This window comes from Pavona decussata, unplaced genomic scaffold (assembly GCF_977016875.1).
Source record: "Pavona decussata unplaced genomic scaffold, jaPavDecu1.1 SCAFFOLD_64, whole genome shotgun sequence".
Taxonomy (NCBI): Eukaryota; Metazoa; Cnidaria; class Anthozoa; order Scleractinia; family Agariciidae; genus Pavona; species Pavona decussata.
This window is the reverse complement of record NW_028145484.1, coordinates 6,563,191-6,582,554: the sequence shown is the minus strand read 5'-3', so window position 1 is coordinate 6,582,554 and position 19,364 is coordinate 6,563,191. Positions and strand designations below refer to the sequence as shown.

The window sequence follows — 19,364 nt, the reverse complement described above, 5'->3', positions numbered from 1 at the left end:
TGATACATGTTGATACTGTTATTCAGTGAAACGATGGTGGGTTTGCTCCATATCCCATGTGATCAGAAATATTTTGTGTACTCTGCTTTTGACGTCATATCTGTTACCATGAGAAAAAACCTTAACGCTGCAAGACTGAATGGTCCCGCGCGAAAACGACAAGAGAGGTTTTTCTGAGGTCCTGTTCAGACTTGATGCCCGGCTAGGGGTCCGGTTCTAGGGCGCGGGCACGAGCAGTACATCAACGGATAGTACGTATCCAGGCATCGATCCTTAGCACGGGCACTGGTCTGAACAAGATTTTTTTAGTTTCCGCACTTTTTCCTCAACGATACAGTAGCAAATGTTAAATGGCGGGCGCTAAGGCAGCAAGTAAACTGGGCCCGAATCATTTTGTTGCGCAATATCTGAGCCCACGTTGATCTCCCAAACAAGAATTCAAGATGGCGGCAACCACGAAGCGAAAGAAAGTCAGTAAAAACACCAAACAAAGCTGGCGAAAGCACACAGATATTAATGATGTAGAAGAACACCTCGAAGAGACCAGGCGCGAAGAAAGAGCCGGGTGAGTTAAATTGTATTTTCCTTGAAAAAATATCGCGAATATTGCGTTCATGCAAACTCGTTCGATCTCAAATCCACGTGTGGCTGGTAAACCTTATCATTGCGGCATCTTGGTATCTCCAGCGAAAACTCGTTCGAGATACCAACATTTCCAAAGAGCTCGTAGAAGCTTACCATTTGAAGCAGCATGGGAGTGAAAGTGATTGCGTTCAATGTTTAATATTCTTCTAACACTTGGTAAAAATTATTCAGGCCGGCCGCTTTCTTTTCGCAACTGCTTAATTGCGTACTGACTGCGAGGATCTTTCTTCTATTTGATTTAAAGAATTTTTGATTGTTTCAATATTTTGATTGACAGTGGTCCTGTCTCGGAAAAGCCTGATGAAGGACTATTTTTTGTTGACAAGGAAACTGAGGAAACTGCAACAGCTGGTATGATGAAAACAACTCAATACACATTCATTAATTAAAATGTTTAATTTTTAAGGATTAGTTGCTTTTTTATGCATGTACATTGCATTAGCATTTTCCCAAGAAAATGTTCTGTGAATAAAGGTTGTGAAAATGTTAGGAGCCATGTGTAGCAAACTAAAGACGGCCATACCAGTTCCCTGGGGACCCTATACTACCAGGCTGCCGCACTTAGACAGGCCTCAAGGACATTAAATCGCATTCAATTCGAACAGGGGGCCTGTGTGATGACATCAAAGCAAACAAATTTTTTATATTTCTAAGTTTTTGAAATTTCTTTACGTTAAGTAAGCTTTTATAAAATAAGACTTGTACATATATTTAGGTAGTTTTTTAGTTCCTGGCAAGTCCACACCAGCCTTTGGGTTGCCGCAAACCGACCTGCCTCAACAAAAATTATATGTATGTATGTCTGTATGCATATGGTCTTAAATCCACACACATAAATTGCAGGAGGGGCATCACCTTATAATGGTTGTCATAGTGAAGGACATTTTGGATTGACAGTTTTTTTTAGCAGAATTCCAATAAGGCTAAGAATAATGGATTACACTCCTACAATTGGATGCAAATGCAAGATTGAAATTGAATTAAGACGGGGGATAAAACTCAGGTTGTTTAGGTTACACACCATGTTGGTAATGTGTGGTTCCAGAAAATATCTGCACCCCCCAATGGAAGGTTTTTCACTTTAGACCCCTCCCTCACCCCCTGGAATTCCAGAGGCTCTTTGAGACCCCCCACCCTCCAGGAATTTCCAACTTTTTTTTTAACCTGAAACGACGGCCCTTGCAAATTCCATTTTTGTAATGACCTCCACAGAAAAACATTTGCAAATTTACCGCAAAAAAACCACTATGAATTAGTTGCATATCGAATATACAATGCTGGCTTTTAATTTATCAAGTAGAATTTGAAGAACTTTGAAAACCCAGTCAAAAACTGGCGGCATGCACAATAATTGAAAGCCGCTTTTGTGGACAGTTTCAAAAGGTTCTCCTTTCAAAACTTCAAACAAACTACAGTCCAACCTCCCTCTGCGACCACCTCTCATAAGCGACCACCTCTCATTAGCGACCACTTTTCCAAAATACCAAAAGTTTTCAAGTCAAATCACTATAGATTGAACCTCTCATAGGCGACCACCTCTCGCAAGCGACCACTTTTAGAGGTGATTGTTTAAAAATTTCAGTTGTTTTTAACCTCCGTAGGCGACCACTTGACACGCAATCTGTTGTTTCTCTCACGGGCGGAAATTGCAAAATGTGTCGCTGTAACATATTGGCCCACATTATTACAGTGGACGCCGTATTGAAATCTCACAGCTGGAGCTACTGGAAGTATCTCCTGAAATAGCTTGGCATTGAAACAATTGATAACATACACATGCACTATAGTGTACACTGAAATAAACTTTAATCAGGTTGAATCCCTTGTAGGAAAGAAACTTTCTTATCTTGTAAATAGCACGCTATACATGCATGACCGGTGATGACTCTCTCAACCTTGCATTAGTCAAAAGAAAAATTGTGGCGATAAAGAACAACAACTGGATTATGTAACAAACAAACAAACGCGAAAGTTGTAGATGTTTTAAGCTTGAAATTTAACATTACAAAATGCCGTTTACTGTCTGCTCCTAAATCAGGCAGTCTAAAGAAAAGTTATTACTTTGGGTTTCGGTAAGCACTGGCAAAAGTGTTTGGTCTCCACAATTACCATATGTAACTCACCTGAAATTTAGACCCCCTGTGGTCTGACTTCTGGCAAGCGACCAGAACATGGAACACGACAGCACTGCACGTGCATTGTACATTTCGTTGTGTCAGAAATAGATTTCAACTGCAGACTAGCCTGTGGAACTATGAAAAAGGCTATGCTCATCAAAATAGTTGCTACGTTTTGAAACCTTTTAATCTCCTCATTTGATGCTACAATATGAGTAAAGAGGCTTTTATTTATTTCAAAACTCTAACTTCAAACGATTGTGAAGTCACAACCATGCAAAGCATGAGGCCGATTGATCACGCTGCGAAGTTGAACTTCAAAGAAAAATACCTGTCACACATTACTTCATTTATCAGAAGGGTTAAACAGACAACACTTCTACCAATTGAAAATGACTTTTTCCAGAATGATTCATAGTTTGCGCTGCTGTTGTCTTGAATTATAATTAGTTTTCCACAGTGTCAGCCAACTTTGTGCCTCGCTTACGATTCTTTTGTGAATTTCCTTACCCTCTGGAGAAATTCTTCATAGGAACACCCCCCAACCCGTCGGAATTTTCCGTCCATAAGCCCCCCCCCCCCCTTGGAATTTCCATTGACCTTCCTTTTGAGTCGTGAACAATGTTGACGTAACATATTATTTCATAATAATTATTTCATTAGTTTGATTTTTATTGAATTATATGAGTTTCAAACCTATGCACCCTTTATTCAGGCAAACCCAGGATACGATCTAGGAAAAGAAAACTTCTCAAGGTTGATCAGCTTCTTCTACCAGAAAGCAAGATAAAACCAATTGGAAGCAAGAAAAGAAAGATTAATGGAAGGAAAAGACAAACTGAAGGGCTTGGAGACTCATCAGATTCTGATGTCGAGATGGAGCAAAGCAGACCTACTGCTGCGAAGGAAAATAAAAATAAATTGCCAACAAGACAAGCGTTTGATTTATGGAAAACAGAAGGTATGGCACTGAGGTTAATTACACGGAATGCCCGCAGGGCATGACGTGTCTAGGTTTCGGTCGGGTATCTTTTTTTTCTTCATCGGTGTCATAAATGTGCACATTAATTTATGCATTAAACTCTGTCCTCCCCTAGTAAGGATATATTGTTCTGATTGTCTTCAACAGAAGCGGCCCAATCAAAATCTATTTTTCAGGCACATATCACGAGAGAGGGGACCCACTCATCACTTCTGTGTGACGTCAAATCATCATTTGATTTATTCATTAAAACTAGATTAAATTCTTCCCTCTCCCAGAAGGGATCTATTGTTTTGATCGTCTTGAACAAAAGCGGCCCAATCAAACTCCACTATCTGCGCGTATATCATGAGGGAGGGGACCCACTCATCTCTACTTGTGTGACGTCAAAGCAAATCATCATTTGGAAAAGTTGTTTTTGTTCAATGGCGGCCACATGTCTGAATTTAAGACTCCGGATCTGCCGTTTTCAGAGAGAAAACCAACCTTTCTCAAGCAGTAAATCGAAATAATAACTTCTAGGTAGTACTTGACAGTTGAAACAGCGGAAATTGGGAGAGTTCACAGCAAAGAAAATCCGCTTTAAAAAACAGATCGAATGATCAATGCGAAGGATTAGAGCTAGAGGAGGCCAGACCAGTTCAGCGGGGTCATGACGTTATTGCATAGTTATTTCTGGTATGATTCCTAGTAACACAACGATAAGTATCACGCAATATATCTGAATAAAACCATTCAGACAATTATTTCAATGGCCAAGGGAGGATATTTTTTAAATATCTGCGAAACATACAATGGGGAATAATTGGGGCTACATTAAGCATTCCGTGTAATGCCATTAGAGGGGCATCTTGTTAAAGTGTAAATTTATACAGCTGTACCTGTTAAATTTGTTTTAGAATAAAAACAAATAAACATTTAAGAGAATTTGAAATTGATTTTGATATAATTTTAGTACAGTATTTTTTTACTGTTATATTGATTCTTTTTAGACTCTCACACTGGAGATGAACATTTTCTCACAGCTACAAGAAGGAGGAAAGTCAAGGTGAGACACTACTGAGAAAGAAACCACCCCTTAAGCCCCCACCTCTCAAAAATACTGTGATAACTTAGATCTATGTGTTCAGGGCATCAGTATGTAAGCAAGGCACTTTCTTCCAACACTTTGTTCCTTTATCTTGTTGTAGAATAAGAGAAATGGCAAATTGAGGTGGAAACCAGACAAAAATGCTGAGGATTACTTGGAATTGATAGGCACCTCATTCAAAGGATGTAGTTTGTAGTCATTCCACTGTGGAAACCAATTTGAGAGTAATCTGAATCACCAGTGAGCCCTGAGCCCTGAGCCCTGAGCTCTCCAACATTGTCGATTATTAATTTCAGACAGAGTAATTGGAATTAGAAAATTAAAATCCTTTTACTTAATATTTTAGAAACCAAAAACCATCAGCAGGAAGACATCAGAGTTGGAAGCTGTTGAAGTGTGTGCTCCTGGAGCTTCATATAACCCAACCTATGGAGATCATCAGGTAGGAATTGTTGCCTGGCCTGTGCCATAAACCCCTGGAAGACCCACCCCAGAATTTAACATAATTCCACCTGGTGTTAGGTATGACCAGAGATAACAAAGCATCAATTCATTTAAGAATTGGTTCATGCTTAGCATGCGTATATTGATGTATGGATGCACGCGGGAAGTTTGGAGAGCATGAGAGAAGCGTAAGAGTTGCTCCAGGCGTAGCCGAGAGCAATTCTAGCTCCTTGAGTGCTCTCCAACTCCCCAAGTGCATCCGTAACTCGATATATGCACAGCTAAAAGCATGTAACATAGTGAAAACTATAACATAGTGAAAATAAAGTAAATGATTCTTGGAAAACATGGTTTGTTCCTGATTAATTACAAAATTCTCTGTACAAAAAAAAGGTGAAAATGGTTTCTCATATCGGTTTAATCTTAATGTTTCATTAAGCTTCATGCTCTTATAAATATACATTTTTTATGGTGTTGTCTCTCTGTAAAAGGTTTTTAATAACACAGTGCATGCATGCTTCCCCTATCTGACTTGCACACGTTATCGGATGGACGCATGGTTGTGTGTATGTTGAAAAAGGTACTATGATGACGCCAACAGGAATTAGATTAGGATGCACGCGCACTATGTTATTAATAATTATTATCATTGCATCATCATCATCATCTTTATTTATTTATTTAAACAAGGAATCCCTTTCAGAAAAATGCTCTTCCAGAGAGCCGTGTAAAAGATACAAATATAAGTCGTACAATATGGAAAATAGGAGTCTTAAGTCTTAAGTATATATGAATAAATTACACAAAGAAACAATACAATGATTATTTCACTCAGTCGCACGAGTGCTCGATGCAAAAACATGCAGAGCGAAATATAAATTTAAGATAGAAAATGTCACACAGTTACTCGAGTTTCAAGCACTAAGCGATCATCAGACTGTACCGTTGGAGTTTGTAGAGTTATAATTTAAGGAGGGCGGTTGGAGTGATCTTGCTTCTGATTGGCTGCATAGAATATATTTTCATGCTTGCATTTTGTAATTAACTCATCGTTTATTGAGGAGGGTAGATTTGTCAGCAGATAGGATGCAGAGCTTCTCAGATAAGCACAAATTGCAGCGCGAGGGATGTCTGTGATATGGATTTGCTCGTTTCAGAATGGACCATTTGATCGTGTAACTGGTGCCATTATCCTTCTGGTCCCAGACGTATTTGGAGAGAACAGTGTCATATGAATAAATTACAAATATTAATGATACAATATGGAAAACATATGATAAAACATACAACAGGAGATAATTAGAAGTATAATGTATAAATAGGAGACTAAGGTCTTAAATATATATGAATAAATTACAAATGTAATAAAAATGATTTCAGGCTTGTCTGACCTTTGACCTTACCAGGCAGACTATTTCAAAGAACTGCCCCTCTATAGTGGTAGCTGTTTTTTCCAGCTTCAGTACATGGTCTTGGTACAAACAAATTGTATGTAGAGTTTCTTAAGTTGTCAGAATACATGTGCAGAGTTTGCGCATGTAAAAATTTGAGTTAAATGATTGGGCATAGTTCCATCAATCAGTTTATACACTAATAATTGCAGCTAATTGCCTTATCCTTCGTGTCTCAAGATTATCCCATCCAACTTCATCCAGTATCTCAACTGACTATCTATCATAATTTGACAAGGTTAATACTCTGGAAGCCCTGTTTTGGAGGACCTGGAGTTTGTCACACATCCCCCTCCCATAGCTCCCCCATACTGTACTACAATAATTGAAATATGGCAGTACAAGGGAGCTGTACATTGTGATTAATGTTTCATGAGGTATGAGATGTCTAACACATCTCAGAGCTCCAATCCCTCCAGAGGCTTTCTTAGCAATTTTATCTACATGATCCCTCCATGTTAAAGATTGATCTATTTCGACACCAGTATATTTATATGAGTTATCCCTTGTAAGGTAATGGTGATTTACGTGTATACTGAATTGATGCTCGAGGTATTTGACTAGCTACAATCATGTATTTGGTCTTTATCACATTTAGGCTAAGTTTATTAGTTATAAGCCAAGAATGAATTTCATGTAAATCATGGTTCATCAGTTGTTCAAGGGTATATTCATCAAAATGTGCAACAGTTAAGCTGGTATCATCTGCATACATCCTGACTTTAGAATAGAGATCACAGGATGGAAGATCATTAAATGTAAATAATAAAAAGTAGCGGACCAAGAATAGATCCCTGTGGTATTCCGCATTTAATTATGCTGCTATCTGACAGTACACCATCAACAACGTTTTCTGAGTTCTTTCAGTGAGGTATGAAACAAACCAGTTTAGGCTGGCCTGGCACACACCATAAAGTTTCAATTTCTGCAGAAGGATTTTGTGATCCATGGTGTCAAAAGCCTTTTTAAGATCAAGGAAAATGACACCATGTAATAGCCCCTTATCCATATTTAGAAACCAGTCATTAGTGGCACCCAATAAAGCAGTCGTAGTGGAGTGTACGGGTTTAAAGCCTGATTGGGAGTCTGAGAGTATGTTGTGTTTTGTCAGATAACCGTACAGTTGGTTAAAAATAATCCTTTCTATCAGTTTGGTGACAGCTGACATTACCGAAATAGGTCTAACTAGTTATCAGGAATGCATTTCTTGCCATCTTTGTATATCGGTGTTACTTTATTAGCTATTTTCCATTCTCTTGGAAAAATTCCACTTCTAATAGAAAAATTAAATGAATTAGCAAGGGATGGAGCTATTATGGAATCAGCCTCCTTTAAGAATGCAGAATCTTTTTTTCTCTGGGATGGAGACCAGCTCTGATGTGAAGTACCTTTCACGTAGTCTAAACTTTATTCAATGATAAACTATACTCTCACTAACATTAAGATGACTGGTTTTTTTTTAACTCTTTCTTTCAGTCTTTGCTTCAAACTGCTCATGATGTTGAGTTCAAAAAAGTGAAAGAAATAGACAAATTAAAAAGACAAGTCAAGTTCTTGACTCCTGAAGAGGTTGCCAATTTGGTGAGCATCATAAAATGTTTAGAAGAAGACATTTGTGAAACAAATTAACTATAAAACATTGCGATAAAATTGAAAAGTTTAAAACCATCCTGGTTAAAAGTTTCAGATACGACGGCATTTCATTCAATGTTCGTTTAACGCCATTATCAATGAAAGAAGAAGGACTATAAATGTAAAAAGAATTCTTAAGAGACACGAATAAAAAGTGAAAATGCAATAAGGTATTCATAAAATGTTCAGTGATAATTATCGTAAGCAGCTTTCTGTTTGTTACAGTCAATCCATGTCACGCGTGACCAGTATTTTTGAAATTTGAACGGAGTTTTGAAATTTACATGTCAGTTTTGAACATTGTAAACGAGATTTCAGAATTCCCGTAAACATTTCCCTAGTTTATTGACGGTGTAAAGCCGTGAATTTTTCTTTACATTACAGCGTAAAGTATTTCAAGAATAACAATAATTGTTATTATTGTTTCCCAAGTATTTTGAATCTTTTTTCCAGTTAATGTGTCTTTTTCGGAAAGATTTCCAGAGAAATGTTCAACATTCCATTCAAATGCCGGACATTACAAAGAGGAATTTGATTGTTCATTTCATTCTCGGAAATACTGGTCACGTATGATGTGGATTGACTGTAAAGTGTAAGTAAAAGCAAACCACGGAAGAAGGTTGCATCATAAATGTGTTGCCACTGAATTGTTTTGTGTGATCTTAAGCCAACATGGACTGAAGAGATGAGCCAGGGGCTGTTTGTTGAGGATGACAAGGATGAAGATGAAGATGAGAGTGGTAATGAAGGAATGTCTGCTGGGCCAGTAAGAGCTGTGGATAGGAAAACAAAACAACAGAGAAGAAAAGAGAAGGAACAACAGGAAGAGGTAAATAATTTTGTTAATTACCTGTACTTGTTTACCACTCAGCAACCTCTATTTGTGATTTCTATACATAACTAACATTGATTTTATAATAAAGAATAAAAGTTTAATTGTCTTGATTTTAAAACATTTTTCTCAACTTTTACCATACAAACTATGTGTAGACTATCGATGTGTGGACTCTAGTCTGTAAATACTACATGTATATAGCCACTCAGATCCAAGTGGATCAAGCCGTCTGCACCAAGGCCACCTGTTTCTGGCATGGTTGACCGTCCTCCCACCGTCTCGACTCCATTTTTGTGGTGCCATTGTGGAGAAGCTTCCACCACCCATTTCTCTCTCACATGCCCGCTCCACCCTGTTAACTGAAATGCCACAGTGCCACAGGTCATCCTCCACTCGATCTTAAAGGGTACCTTTTTTTTTTGTTTTTGCAGCAAAAGAAGCTTGAAGCCGAAAAAAGAGAAAAGCTAAGACAGAATGAGATATTTCGGTTAGTGTTTATTTTCTACACACCATATACAAACTAGCGCTCATAAAGTGTTGCTAATCCAACAATCGTTTTGTTTTCTTCTGTAACAGATTAAAAACATTGAAAAAAGAAATAAATATGGCTGAACAGCAAGCTAATGTCAGAAAGCAAAAGAAAGAAGAAATTCAAAAAACCTCAGCGACAAAACCCAAAAAGCTGAGCAGATACCAGTATCCTTTTACTTTATGCCAACTTGATGCATGGTGGGGAGGGTAGATGATTCGACCTGCCCGTCCTGTGAATGGAGTGGTGGAAGTCATGCCTTCCCTGAGGCTGGATGGAAGACAACCGTTGAAGGGCTGTTGGTATAAATGGTCTATGTTGAATATTAGGCTAATACAGTATTTGGTCTTTAATAATGGAAAATACTACCAAATCCTGGAAAAATAATGGGCCTAAGGTTCTCCAATTAACTCCCAGAACGATACCAATCAATGGTAAACAGAAAAAAAAATTAAGTATGATTGTACAATTTTTTCTATTTTGTTTACTTCGTTTGAGAAACTTAAATCCATCCCCCACCCCCCCCCCGCCCCTCACCCAGAATTTGGTTTCATTTTTGATAAAAACCAAAACTGAACCTAGAGTTTGATTTGGACCCTTCATGCCCTAGCTCTGCTATTAATCCTTGTACACGTACCTCAAGGTTGATGACTTAACTTCAACTTTAGATACGAAGCACCAAACATTGAACTTCAACTTAGCGGAGAGATCACAGGTAGTCTTCGCACCCTCAAGGTTGGTGTTCTGCTGCTCACTTTTGAAACTTTCACTTGTGAATGTTGGCTTTACAAAAGCAGCATAGTATTTTTTGTTTCTTGCCTAAATGAAAGAAGTCTAGTTGATACTAGAAGATACCACAATTGAACCAGTGGCAGGCCAATTAATTTCTCGATCTCTGGTTAACTATTTGTGGGACTAAATTTTGCAACCATTGTGACAGCCATGTTTCTTTGATTGCATGATCAGTAAGTATGGTGCCAGTGAAGAGACAAAGGGAAGATTTCTTCATATTAGATTTACAGAGTGTCATTTTCTGTCATCTTGTTGATCAGTCATTCATTCAAGTGACAAACATTGTGGAAAAGTGGCAACATAATGGTGTAATATGAGCTTGGTACTTGTAGAAAATTGGCAACATAATGTTGTAATGTGATCTTGGTACTCGTAGAAAATTGGCAACAATATATTGTAATGAGATCTTGGTACTCGTAGAAAATTGGTAACATAATGGTGTAAATATGTGATCTTGGTATTTGTAGGAAATTGGCAACGTAATATTGTAATGAGATCTTGGTATTTGTAGAAAATTGGCAACATAATGGTGTAATGTGATCTTGGTATTTGTAGAAAATTGGCAACATAATATTGTAATGAGATCTTGGTACTTGTAGAAAATTGGCAACATAATGTTGTAATGTGATCTTGGTACTTGTAGTTTTTCAAACTGATTGTTAAAGTTTGGTTCAGTGTAGAAGGTAAAGATTCAACTAACTGCCAATGCACAAAATAAAGAAAGCCAGGTCGAGAATTGATATCATTGTAGAAACGAAGTTTTGGTTTATTTAACAATTAGACGGCGAGCTCGAGGTTTCTATCGGCTGAGCCCCGAGCCAACTATCAAAGGCGATAGAAACCCAGAGCGAGCCGTCTAATTGTTTTAGCATACCTCAGTGATCGATCTATGAAGCAAAAAAATCTCTATATTTCATAAATTTTGATAAATTTGTGCAATGATGCATGCTACATCGCGCGCGCTCTGACAAACTGCCGTCTATCGATTGATAGACGGCACCTGTGTAGCCAATCAGATTGCGTGTTACGCGATAGTCGGTCACTGAGGTATGCTAATACAAAATAGTTGAAACTTACAATATTTCGGCTCTATTACAGAGTCATAATCATGTAAAGATATTTTAAGTCACCTTTTGTAAAATTTAAAAGTATCATAGGTGTGTTAATATTATGTAAATATAACTAGAATAGTTGGTAATCAGAGGAACAGATCTAATATCTCTAGAAGCTTCAAGTCCTCTGTTAATGATAGGCTTGAAATTCTTGATTTCAAGCTTCAAGAAACACTAATTGTGACCAATTGTAATTGGAAGCAATTATCTCAAAGTTGTTGTGAACTGCATTAAAAATTTGCCAATGCTCAATCTTAGGAGTCTCTCAGCTATGATTGTACTCACGGTTTTGTGTGCTTGTCTTTTGTAGCAAGAGGGAAACTTGTTTGAAGATAGATTCAAGAGTCTTCAGAGAAGAAATATCATTGAAACAAGGCTACCTGTAAAGTGAGTGAGCTTCACGCCCATTGACAAAACACTGAAGGGAAAATTTCTTTTAAAGTTTTACATACGTCATTCCCAGCTCTATTTGGAGGGGTGGATCTAAGGTTGTGACCAGGTCCAGTTGTTTAAAGTTTGATTGATTAGGGACCGTTCAATTTTTTATGGGATGGGTGTGGGGGGGGGGGGGGGGGTGGGGTTTGGGGGAGTGTCATTTGGAAACTGTATGACCCCCCAGTCAGCCAATTTTACTCAAATGACCCTCCCCCCCCTCGTTTTTGACCCACCCTTTTTGGGATGACCCCACCTCCCTACGAAAAAAGTTATACCTGGTGTTTTATACTGTAAGAAGTTAAATTAAAAGAAGACGAAGAGTGTTCTAACCTCCTGATAAGTACAAAAGTGGCAACACCTTTCTAAAATAAATGTTGTTAGGGAGTTTTATTGTTATTTTGGAACTGTTTTAGCACATAATAGATGTTTGTATTTCGCGAATAAAGCAGGGGAATTTTTCATCAATTTGCGAAAATTCCAGTCCACTTCTCTATCTCAGAATTTTGCTCAACCCCCACTTTTCCTTCAATTTTTTTGGGCAGCCCCCCCCCCCCCCCCACTCAAAAGTCTTTTTTGTATTTTTCGCATGGCCCACCCCCAAATCCCACCAGCCCCCTCTATCCCATAAAAAATGAAAAGTCCCTTACCCTAATCCAGGTTAAACTATTCATTGATGAGATCACAGGCTGTAGCAGAGAGAATGCAAACTTAGCTAAAGATTAACCCTGGATTTGCATTTGTTATTATGCTTTCAAGCAAAAGGCCTAGGCAAACATTTCTTAAAACTCCCGAAAGCATTTTGTGCCAGAAAAACTGTTTTACAAGCATAATTTCCATCACCAGAAATTCAATTTCTAATAATTTCGAAATATTATATTACTTTACTTCTTGAGCGACCAAAACCTCTTTGCAACTTTTGTGAAACAGACCCCAGAACTCCACGTGGTAGATATTGTCCCCTATAACAAGACCGCTGTAGTGCCTGTGGGTATGGTGAATATGTTGTGGTTCAGTTTAATTTTTATTTTCCTTTGTGCAGTATTCATTACCATACGAAATCCTGTTATTTTTCTCTTGTATTCCTGTTAGGCCTCATCGAAAATACAAGCAAAAAACATATAAGAGAAAATCATACGATAAACCCTGTATTAAGGAGATCTAGAAAAGGAAGGTAAGGAAATTGTTAAGTGTCATATGCTTCTTTACAGTACAGCCGCAAAAGAACATTTTGCTGAATCCTTTTCTAAATATTTTGAATTTGTATTATAAAAGTACTGGCAACCTGGCATTTTTAACCCAATGGTTATTTCAGCTTGCCAGTACCCTTGCTTTTTATTTCTAAGCTGTTTTTGTTTAAATGTAAATACTTGTAAAAAACAAAAAGGGTAAATAAAGTGTTGTTGTTGTTGTTGTTGTTACCTTTCTTTGTTTCTTTCAGAAACACTTTGTCATAGTTGGGTATTGTGAATCCGACAGAATCTGAAAATATTGCCAACAACTCGTGGACAAGAATTATGTTCAGTTCACTAGCAGGGTGAACCCAGTACAGGGCCGGATCCTCACGCTGTCTATGCTTTATTATCACAATCTGTTACACGTACAGTGCCTCCCTTCCCTGCCATGCGATACTGGCAAGTTATCAAACGAAAAGACGTTGACATCCAGTTACCACCTACCCCAGGAGAATAACGCACTATATCTCTTGAGCGAGGAAGCACCAACTCTTCCAGAGGAAGTAGCACTATATTCCCCACAGGAAGAAACAATAGCATTCGTTTGGTGTAAACAAAAACAAGGTACGGATTCAATGCTTCAACTGCCGTCATACCAAGTGATATATTTGCGTTTATGTTGAATCTCACAGTAAGGCATACTACTCGTGATGAAATTCTGGTTAAAGTGAACTCAGGTGGTGAAATTAGAAAGATTATCCATTAATCACCAGTAACAAATCATACGTATCAATCTGTATGATTGGCTAGATCTGAGTGAGCTCTGTTCACCATTTTCGTCCCCGACCCATTTGTCCGTCTTAGCCGGTGGCGCTGGGTTCTCGTGCCTCTTCTGCGCCAGCCAAGGATTCAGGTAGCTCTGGGACGAGAATATCTATTAGCCGGCCAGCTGCTTAAATTTCTAGCTGGAACACGTGACAATGTTTGCATGTGGAAGTAATTGCTGTCTTAGGGAAGTGGTTAAAACTACGGTGCTCGAGTAGGGCCCACCAAACCACAAAATAGTTAGTGGTCTCTGCCTGTATGCCCCTTCCTCAACCTCAAAAGATGGTGTTTTTATTGCATAGCCACCTCTCTATCCAGCAGTAAAAAAAGGACAATCAGATTCAAACCTCACTTTTCTTGTTTATCTAGCAATGCTGACTCTTGCTAGCTAACTATTTCTGTGTCAACTCAAATTTTAAAGCCAATGAATTTTTTTTTTCATGAGATAGGTGGTGTCTTCTATGACCACCCTCCTCCCCGCCCCCTACCCCAGACTAGGTGGTTCCTCTTCGAATAAACTTGTTAGGGAAGTGGTCAAAACTACTATACTCGAACAGGACCCACCAAACCACAAAACAGATGGTGATCTCTGCATCCCCCTTCCTCAACCTCAAAAAATGGTCCATAGCCACCCCTCCATCCAGCAGTAAAAAGCGACCGTGAGATTCAAACCTCACTTTCTTGTTTATCTAGGAACGCTGACTCTTGCTGGCTGAATATTTCTGTGTTAACTCAAATTTTAAAGCCAACAAAATGTTGTCAGTAATGTCCATAAGATAGGTCGTGTCTTCGATAACCCGGCCTTACCCCAGACAAGGTGGGTCCTCTTCGAATAAACTTGTTATGACCGGTTCCCTTATGGCCAGTTCGCTTATGTTTGGATCATGTCGTACTTTACTCTCAATCTGTGATGATGCTTTATTTAAGCTTCTGAGCGCAGTTTTCCTCTCAAAATGTCTGAGATCGCTACATGGAGATAACATTATCGACCGTGGAGACGTATTTGCATGGCAGAAGCCTATGGCATAACAATCGTACCCTCTCGGTGGACGCTGTATTATTGCAGCAACACGTGTTACAAATTCAAGAAACTATTGTTTTAAACTTTGAAAGATCGATAGTACCACGTAACCGATCTCTCATTGTCCTAGCTTGGGATACCTGACGGCAAAGGAAATTTTCATAAAGCAATCGTAAAACCATGCGTTGGCATTAAACAGGTAGACTTAATTCTCTTTGCGAACCAGTATCTTTTTTTTATTATATTTGATGTATAAGAACGCGAAAATATGTTCTGTTGCTTTATTAAATATTAAACGGATCAGTACACATTGAAAACTTTTGTTTTTATAAACCTCGATAGTCAAGCAGCGTTTCGTCGTCATTAATTAATACCGGGATCTGATTACAATAACCGTTGCGGTTTGTATGTGCAACATCATCACAGGGATATGTAAGACAAAGTTAGCAATTGAAGGAAGAATTTTACACTGCTTTATTTAGCAAAGGAAGTCATTCCTGACACTTTTTTGCTTAGGAAATAAGAAGACATTATACAAATTTTATGTCGCTTAAATCCTAATCTCTTCTAATAATGGAAATCTTCAAGTGCCTTAACGCAGGAGTTTCTTTGCTGCAGGTTTTTAAAAATTGGCGTGAAATCCGCGGCGCGGAAGTTTGCTTTCGAATGAAGAAAAGGTTGTTTATTTAATTAGAGGAAACTCCTAGACGTAGACATGGTTTATTTAACGTGGGCAAAGTACCAAATTCCTGCATAACATTGTCTCGGAAATTATTACCTCAGTTTTCAAAGTCATGAAGATAGATGGCTGTATGGTAGGGTTTGTTTGTTAGCTATCAAAAGGAGAATTTACCTTTTGACCCTGGTACTGAGGGAGTCGTTGAATCATTGAAAACCGGTGTAACTGTGGTTATCGCTAATAAACCACATCTCCTGGCTGCTATGTTGATTTTTCACCTCTTTTTTAGCCTGCTTGGCCATCTTTGCTTTGTCGCAGATGTTCTTAAAAGTCCACTGAAACGTTTTGGTTTGATTAACGTATAGATTCTCCTCCTCAATCTTGGATTCCACGTTGTCACTGTAATGACTGGGGAATCATGGCAGCAAGCGGTTGTAAACATATAGCCTGGCTTTTGGTCAGTTTTCTGCCTCGCTTGCACTGTCCAGTGATTGAGTAGCATTAAGAAAACCGTCGAAAACAGTATCTCAGCAAATTCCTGCGTCTGTGTCTATGAGTTTATTCACGGACAAAACGTCAGAGCCACATTGTTGTAAGCATGACTGAAAGTTTGACCCCGAAAGAGTTCAAAGAAGACAAAATGCACTGTTCTTGTTTCCATTTCTCCGGTTTTTTTTTCTGTCATCACATAAATCCAGTGTTCGCTAGCGGTTGCAGTTTGCGTTATCTTGCAATAGTTAAGCAAAACTTCTGCAAAAGATTTCAAATTTGTCAAAAGACTGTAGTTTAGTGAGGCCCAGTATGATAAACCAATTAAGCGTCACTCGCCCGCCCATGCGCACTCGACCAGTCCAAACATTTTGCTGCGTTTGTGTAGCTCGGTTACAAATCTTCACAATGGCTATAAATTCTAGCAAACTCTGAAAGAAATCATAATCTGAATATTAAAGGCAGGGGTTAAACGGAAATTATGATAATAAGAAGATCAGAAGATGATCACAAGAAGATCATAAGAACTGCAAATTCACCATAATTACCGGTAGTTGTTGAAAAATGATATGTAAAACTAGTGTGGTAGATAAAATAGCTTAACTGTTTATGTTTCGTTTTGTATAAGAAAAAATGATTTTATCTGTGGTATATTGAACAATAGATACAACAACACAGAAAAAGCTCTAATTGGATGTTTAATGAGAAAAATGCTATCGTTACACAGCGTGTTGCATTTCATGTTAAGCAATTGTATAACGTTTCAGAAAGATGTGATTCGGCTCAGGATAACCATGCTTTAGTTAGAATAGTTTACCCTGACAACGGGAACCATTTCTTGACAAAAGTTAAGCGTTCTCCTCTGTAAATTCTGAGAGCATGGCCGACAGCGGTAAGCCATCGGGCGACTGGAAAAGCGAAAGAATATCTATGACTCACCTGGCAAATTTCTCGAGAAGCAGTTCGTATGTGCGTAGCTTGGTTCGGCAGCAGTTTCATCATCAATCCGACCAGCCTGCCACTGCATGGGAGAGACTTCGTGGAAGGTTAGCAGAGAAAAGCTCCTTTGACTACGACGAAGAAATACCGAGCTTTATGAAGAAACGAGAAAGAGGTAGTCACATCAGTGACGACGAAAACACTAGCGACAACGAAGATGAAGACGATGAAGAGGAAACGTATGTTTATTTAAAAAGTGCAAACCCAAATCACAGATCTTCAGTTAAGACTGATGTGGGAAAACAAAACGTGGAGACTGTATCAGCAAGCAACGAAAGTGCTTCTTCATTGTCTTCACGTCGTTTATCAGCACCGCCGAGCAGTAGTAATGACACAGAAAAGCAGTACACACTATCGTCCACAGACGCGCATTCGAAAATCTTGAACCGCCGCTTGTCATTGGCGGAAAATGTCATAAGAAATTACAGCAAGTATATTCGGACGCCTGATGAATCTCAAGCGGAAGGGGAGCGTGCGAAGAGTGAACGAGAGGCAGGAAACAAACAGCCAGTTATTGTTGCGATTTCCGAAGAGGAAAGCTCCCCTTTCGTGGATATAAAGCTTGTTAATCGTGCGAGTCCGGCCCCCTCGCATTCTACTGATTTCCTGCCAAACCCTGTTCTCGACCCTGGATCATCGTACACGGAGCCGCCAACCCCAGCTGATGAAAGCGACACTGTGTTCTTCGACGTTCCCGTGCGTCGGAATTCACTTAACGATGTGATCTCCGAAGATTTCTCACTCACTCGAAGCCGTACTCTTGTTACTCCAGTATCCACAAAGGCCAAACTTGCCTCGGATGCAAAAAAATTGCCAAGGTTATCTCAGACAAGTAAGATCAAAAGCAAAACCAAAAACGTTTCGGCTAAGAGCCGAGACGAAGCAATAGAAATGCTGCGCGGAGACCACGAGAAGTTGAAAAAGAACAGACCGCTGAATCGCCGAATTGGACGAGAGACAGTTTATCAACAGTTACTGCGTGATCAACAACGGCGCGCAAGAGAGTCCGCGATCTTTATCCAGGAAATGGAGCAAATTACTGCAACACTCAAAGCGATAAACACTCGGTTAGACGAAAGGATGAAAGTTCTTGATTGTGCCGACCCGCCAAAAGTAAACGCGAGATTGCAGCGCATCTTACAGGTGGCTTTGGCTGGCGTGCCTTTTAAAAATATTTAACTTGATATAATATACAGGCGAACAATTCACCCCAGTATTCACTGTTTTTAGCCCACCTTCATGCCTGTGGGATAAATACTTGTGTTACTATAGCAATGTACAAAAAGATTGACAACAAGAATATCGGAATTTCTGGGCAGACATTTTTTATTTCAATTGTTTGAGTATCTCCCTCCATTGGAGAGTAACTTTTGCGTATATTAAGTACATTTATTGTCTCAATGCAACAGACAATGTGTTTTCGATCATTGTATGACCTACTCGTTATATAAAAAAAGTGAAAATCCTGATTTAACTACATAACATCTGTTCTAACCACCACAGGCCTTCTTCTTATTTGAAGACGTGGAATAATTGCCTTGTTTATTATATCGATTGTAATATTTTGCAAACAGGAACGTTTGTGAAAACACGTTCATCGATGGCGGAGACACTTTGTGCATTGAAAATCCCGGTGGTTAGTAGCAGTAGTTAAATTCGAATAATTCCTAGGGTGATAAACTTCTTTATACTTTCTTTATACTGAAAAAACCAAAAAAAAAAAAAAAAAAAACGAAAAGCAAACCATGTTTAATGGTACACAATCAGTGACAGCCCGATAATCACAGCAAACGACATGTTGATATAAAGCCAAATTCTCCTAACAAACATTTTTTTTATACATATATACAACACTTGGAAGAAATTTTTTTATTGAGCGTGGGTTGAGTTCGAATAGTGTACTGTGGTTCATGGATGCAATGCATAGCGAAGTTGTGAAATAACTTTGAAGTCGAACCCTACGACACTGGCCTTCCCCAAGCACCAAGTACTCTGGTAGTTTTGGAGGTGAGATCTCATTCTTGGGTCAGTTGAGGGAATGGATCGATGGGGAGACAAGAGGAGAGGCCGCCATCAACAGAAGTTCAACTTGATAACATAATGTTTTTGTTGAGT

General features: G+C 38.8%; 1 protein-coding gene across 2 annotated transcripts; it reads left to right on the top strand.

Moving 5' to 3' along the window:
• Positions 1–409: 409 nt before the first annotated feature.
• LOC146478798 (ribosome biogenesis protein NOP53-like) lies at positions 410–16,025 on the top strand. 2 transcript variants are annotated; one of them, XM_085112419.1, is made up of 13 exons: positions 410–565; positions 923–993; positions 3,478–3,723; positions 4,737–4,792; positions 5,181–5,276; positions 8,206–8,310; positions 9,029–9,190; positions 9,628–9,683; positions 9,773–9,892; positions 10,394–10,460; positions 11,940–12,016; positions 13,154–13,235; positions 13,503–16,025. In XM_085112419.1, the coding sequence occupies exons 1-12, from the start codon at positions 444–446 to the stop codon at positions 13,224–13,226; spliced, it is 1,251 nt and encodes a 416-aa protein (XP_084968545.1). In that variant the 5' UTR covers positions 410–443; the 3' UTR covers positions 13,227–13,235; positions 13,503–16,025. The 2 variants fall into 2 exon arrangements, with proteins under 2 accessions (XP_084968545.1, XP_084968544.1); XM_085112418.1 differs by having other exon boundaries at positions 923–996.
• The last annotated feature ends 3,339 nt before the right edge of the window (positions 16,026–19,364 follow it).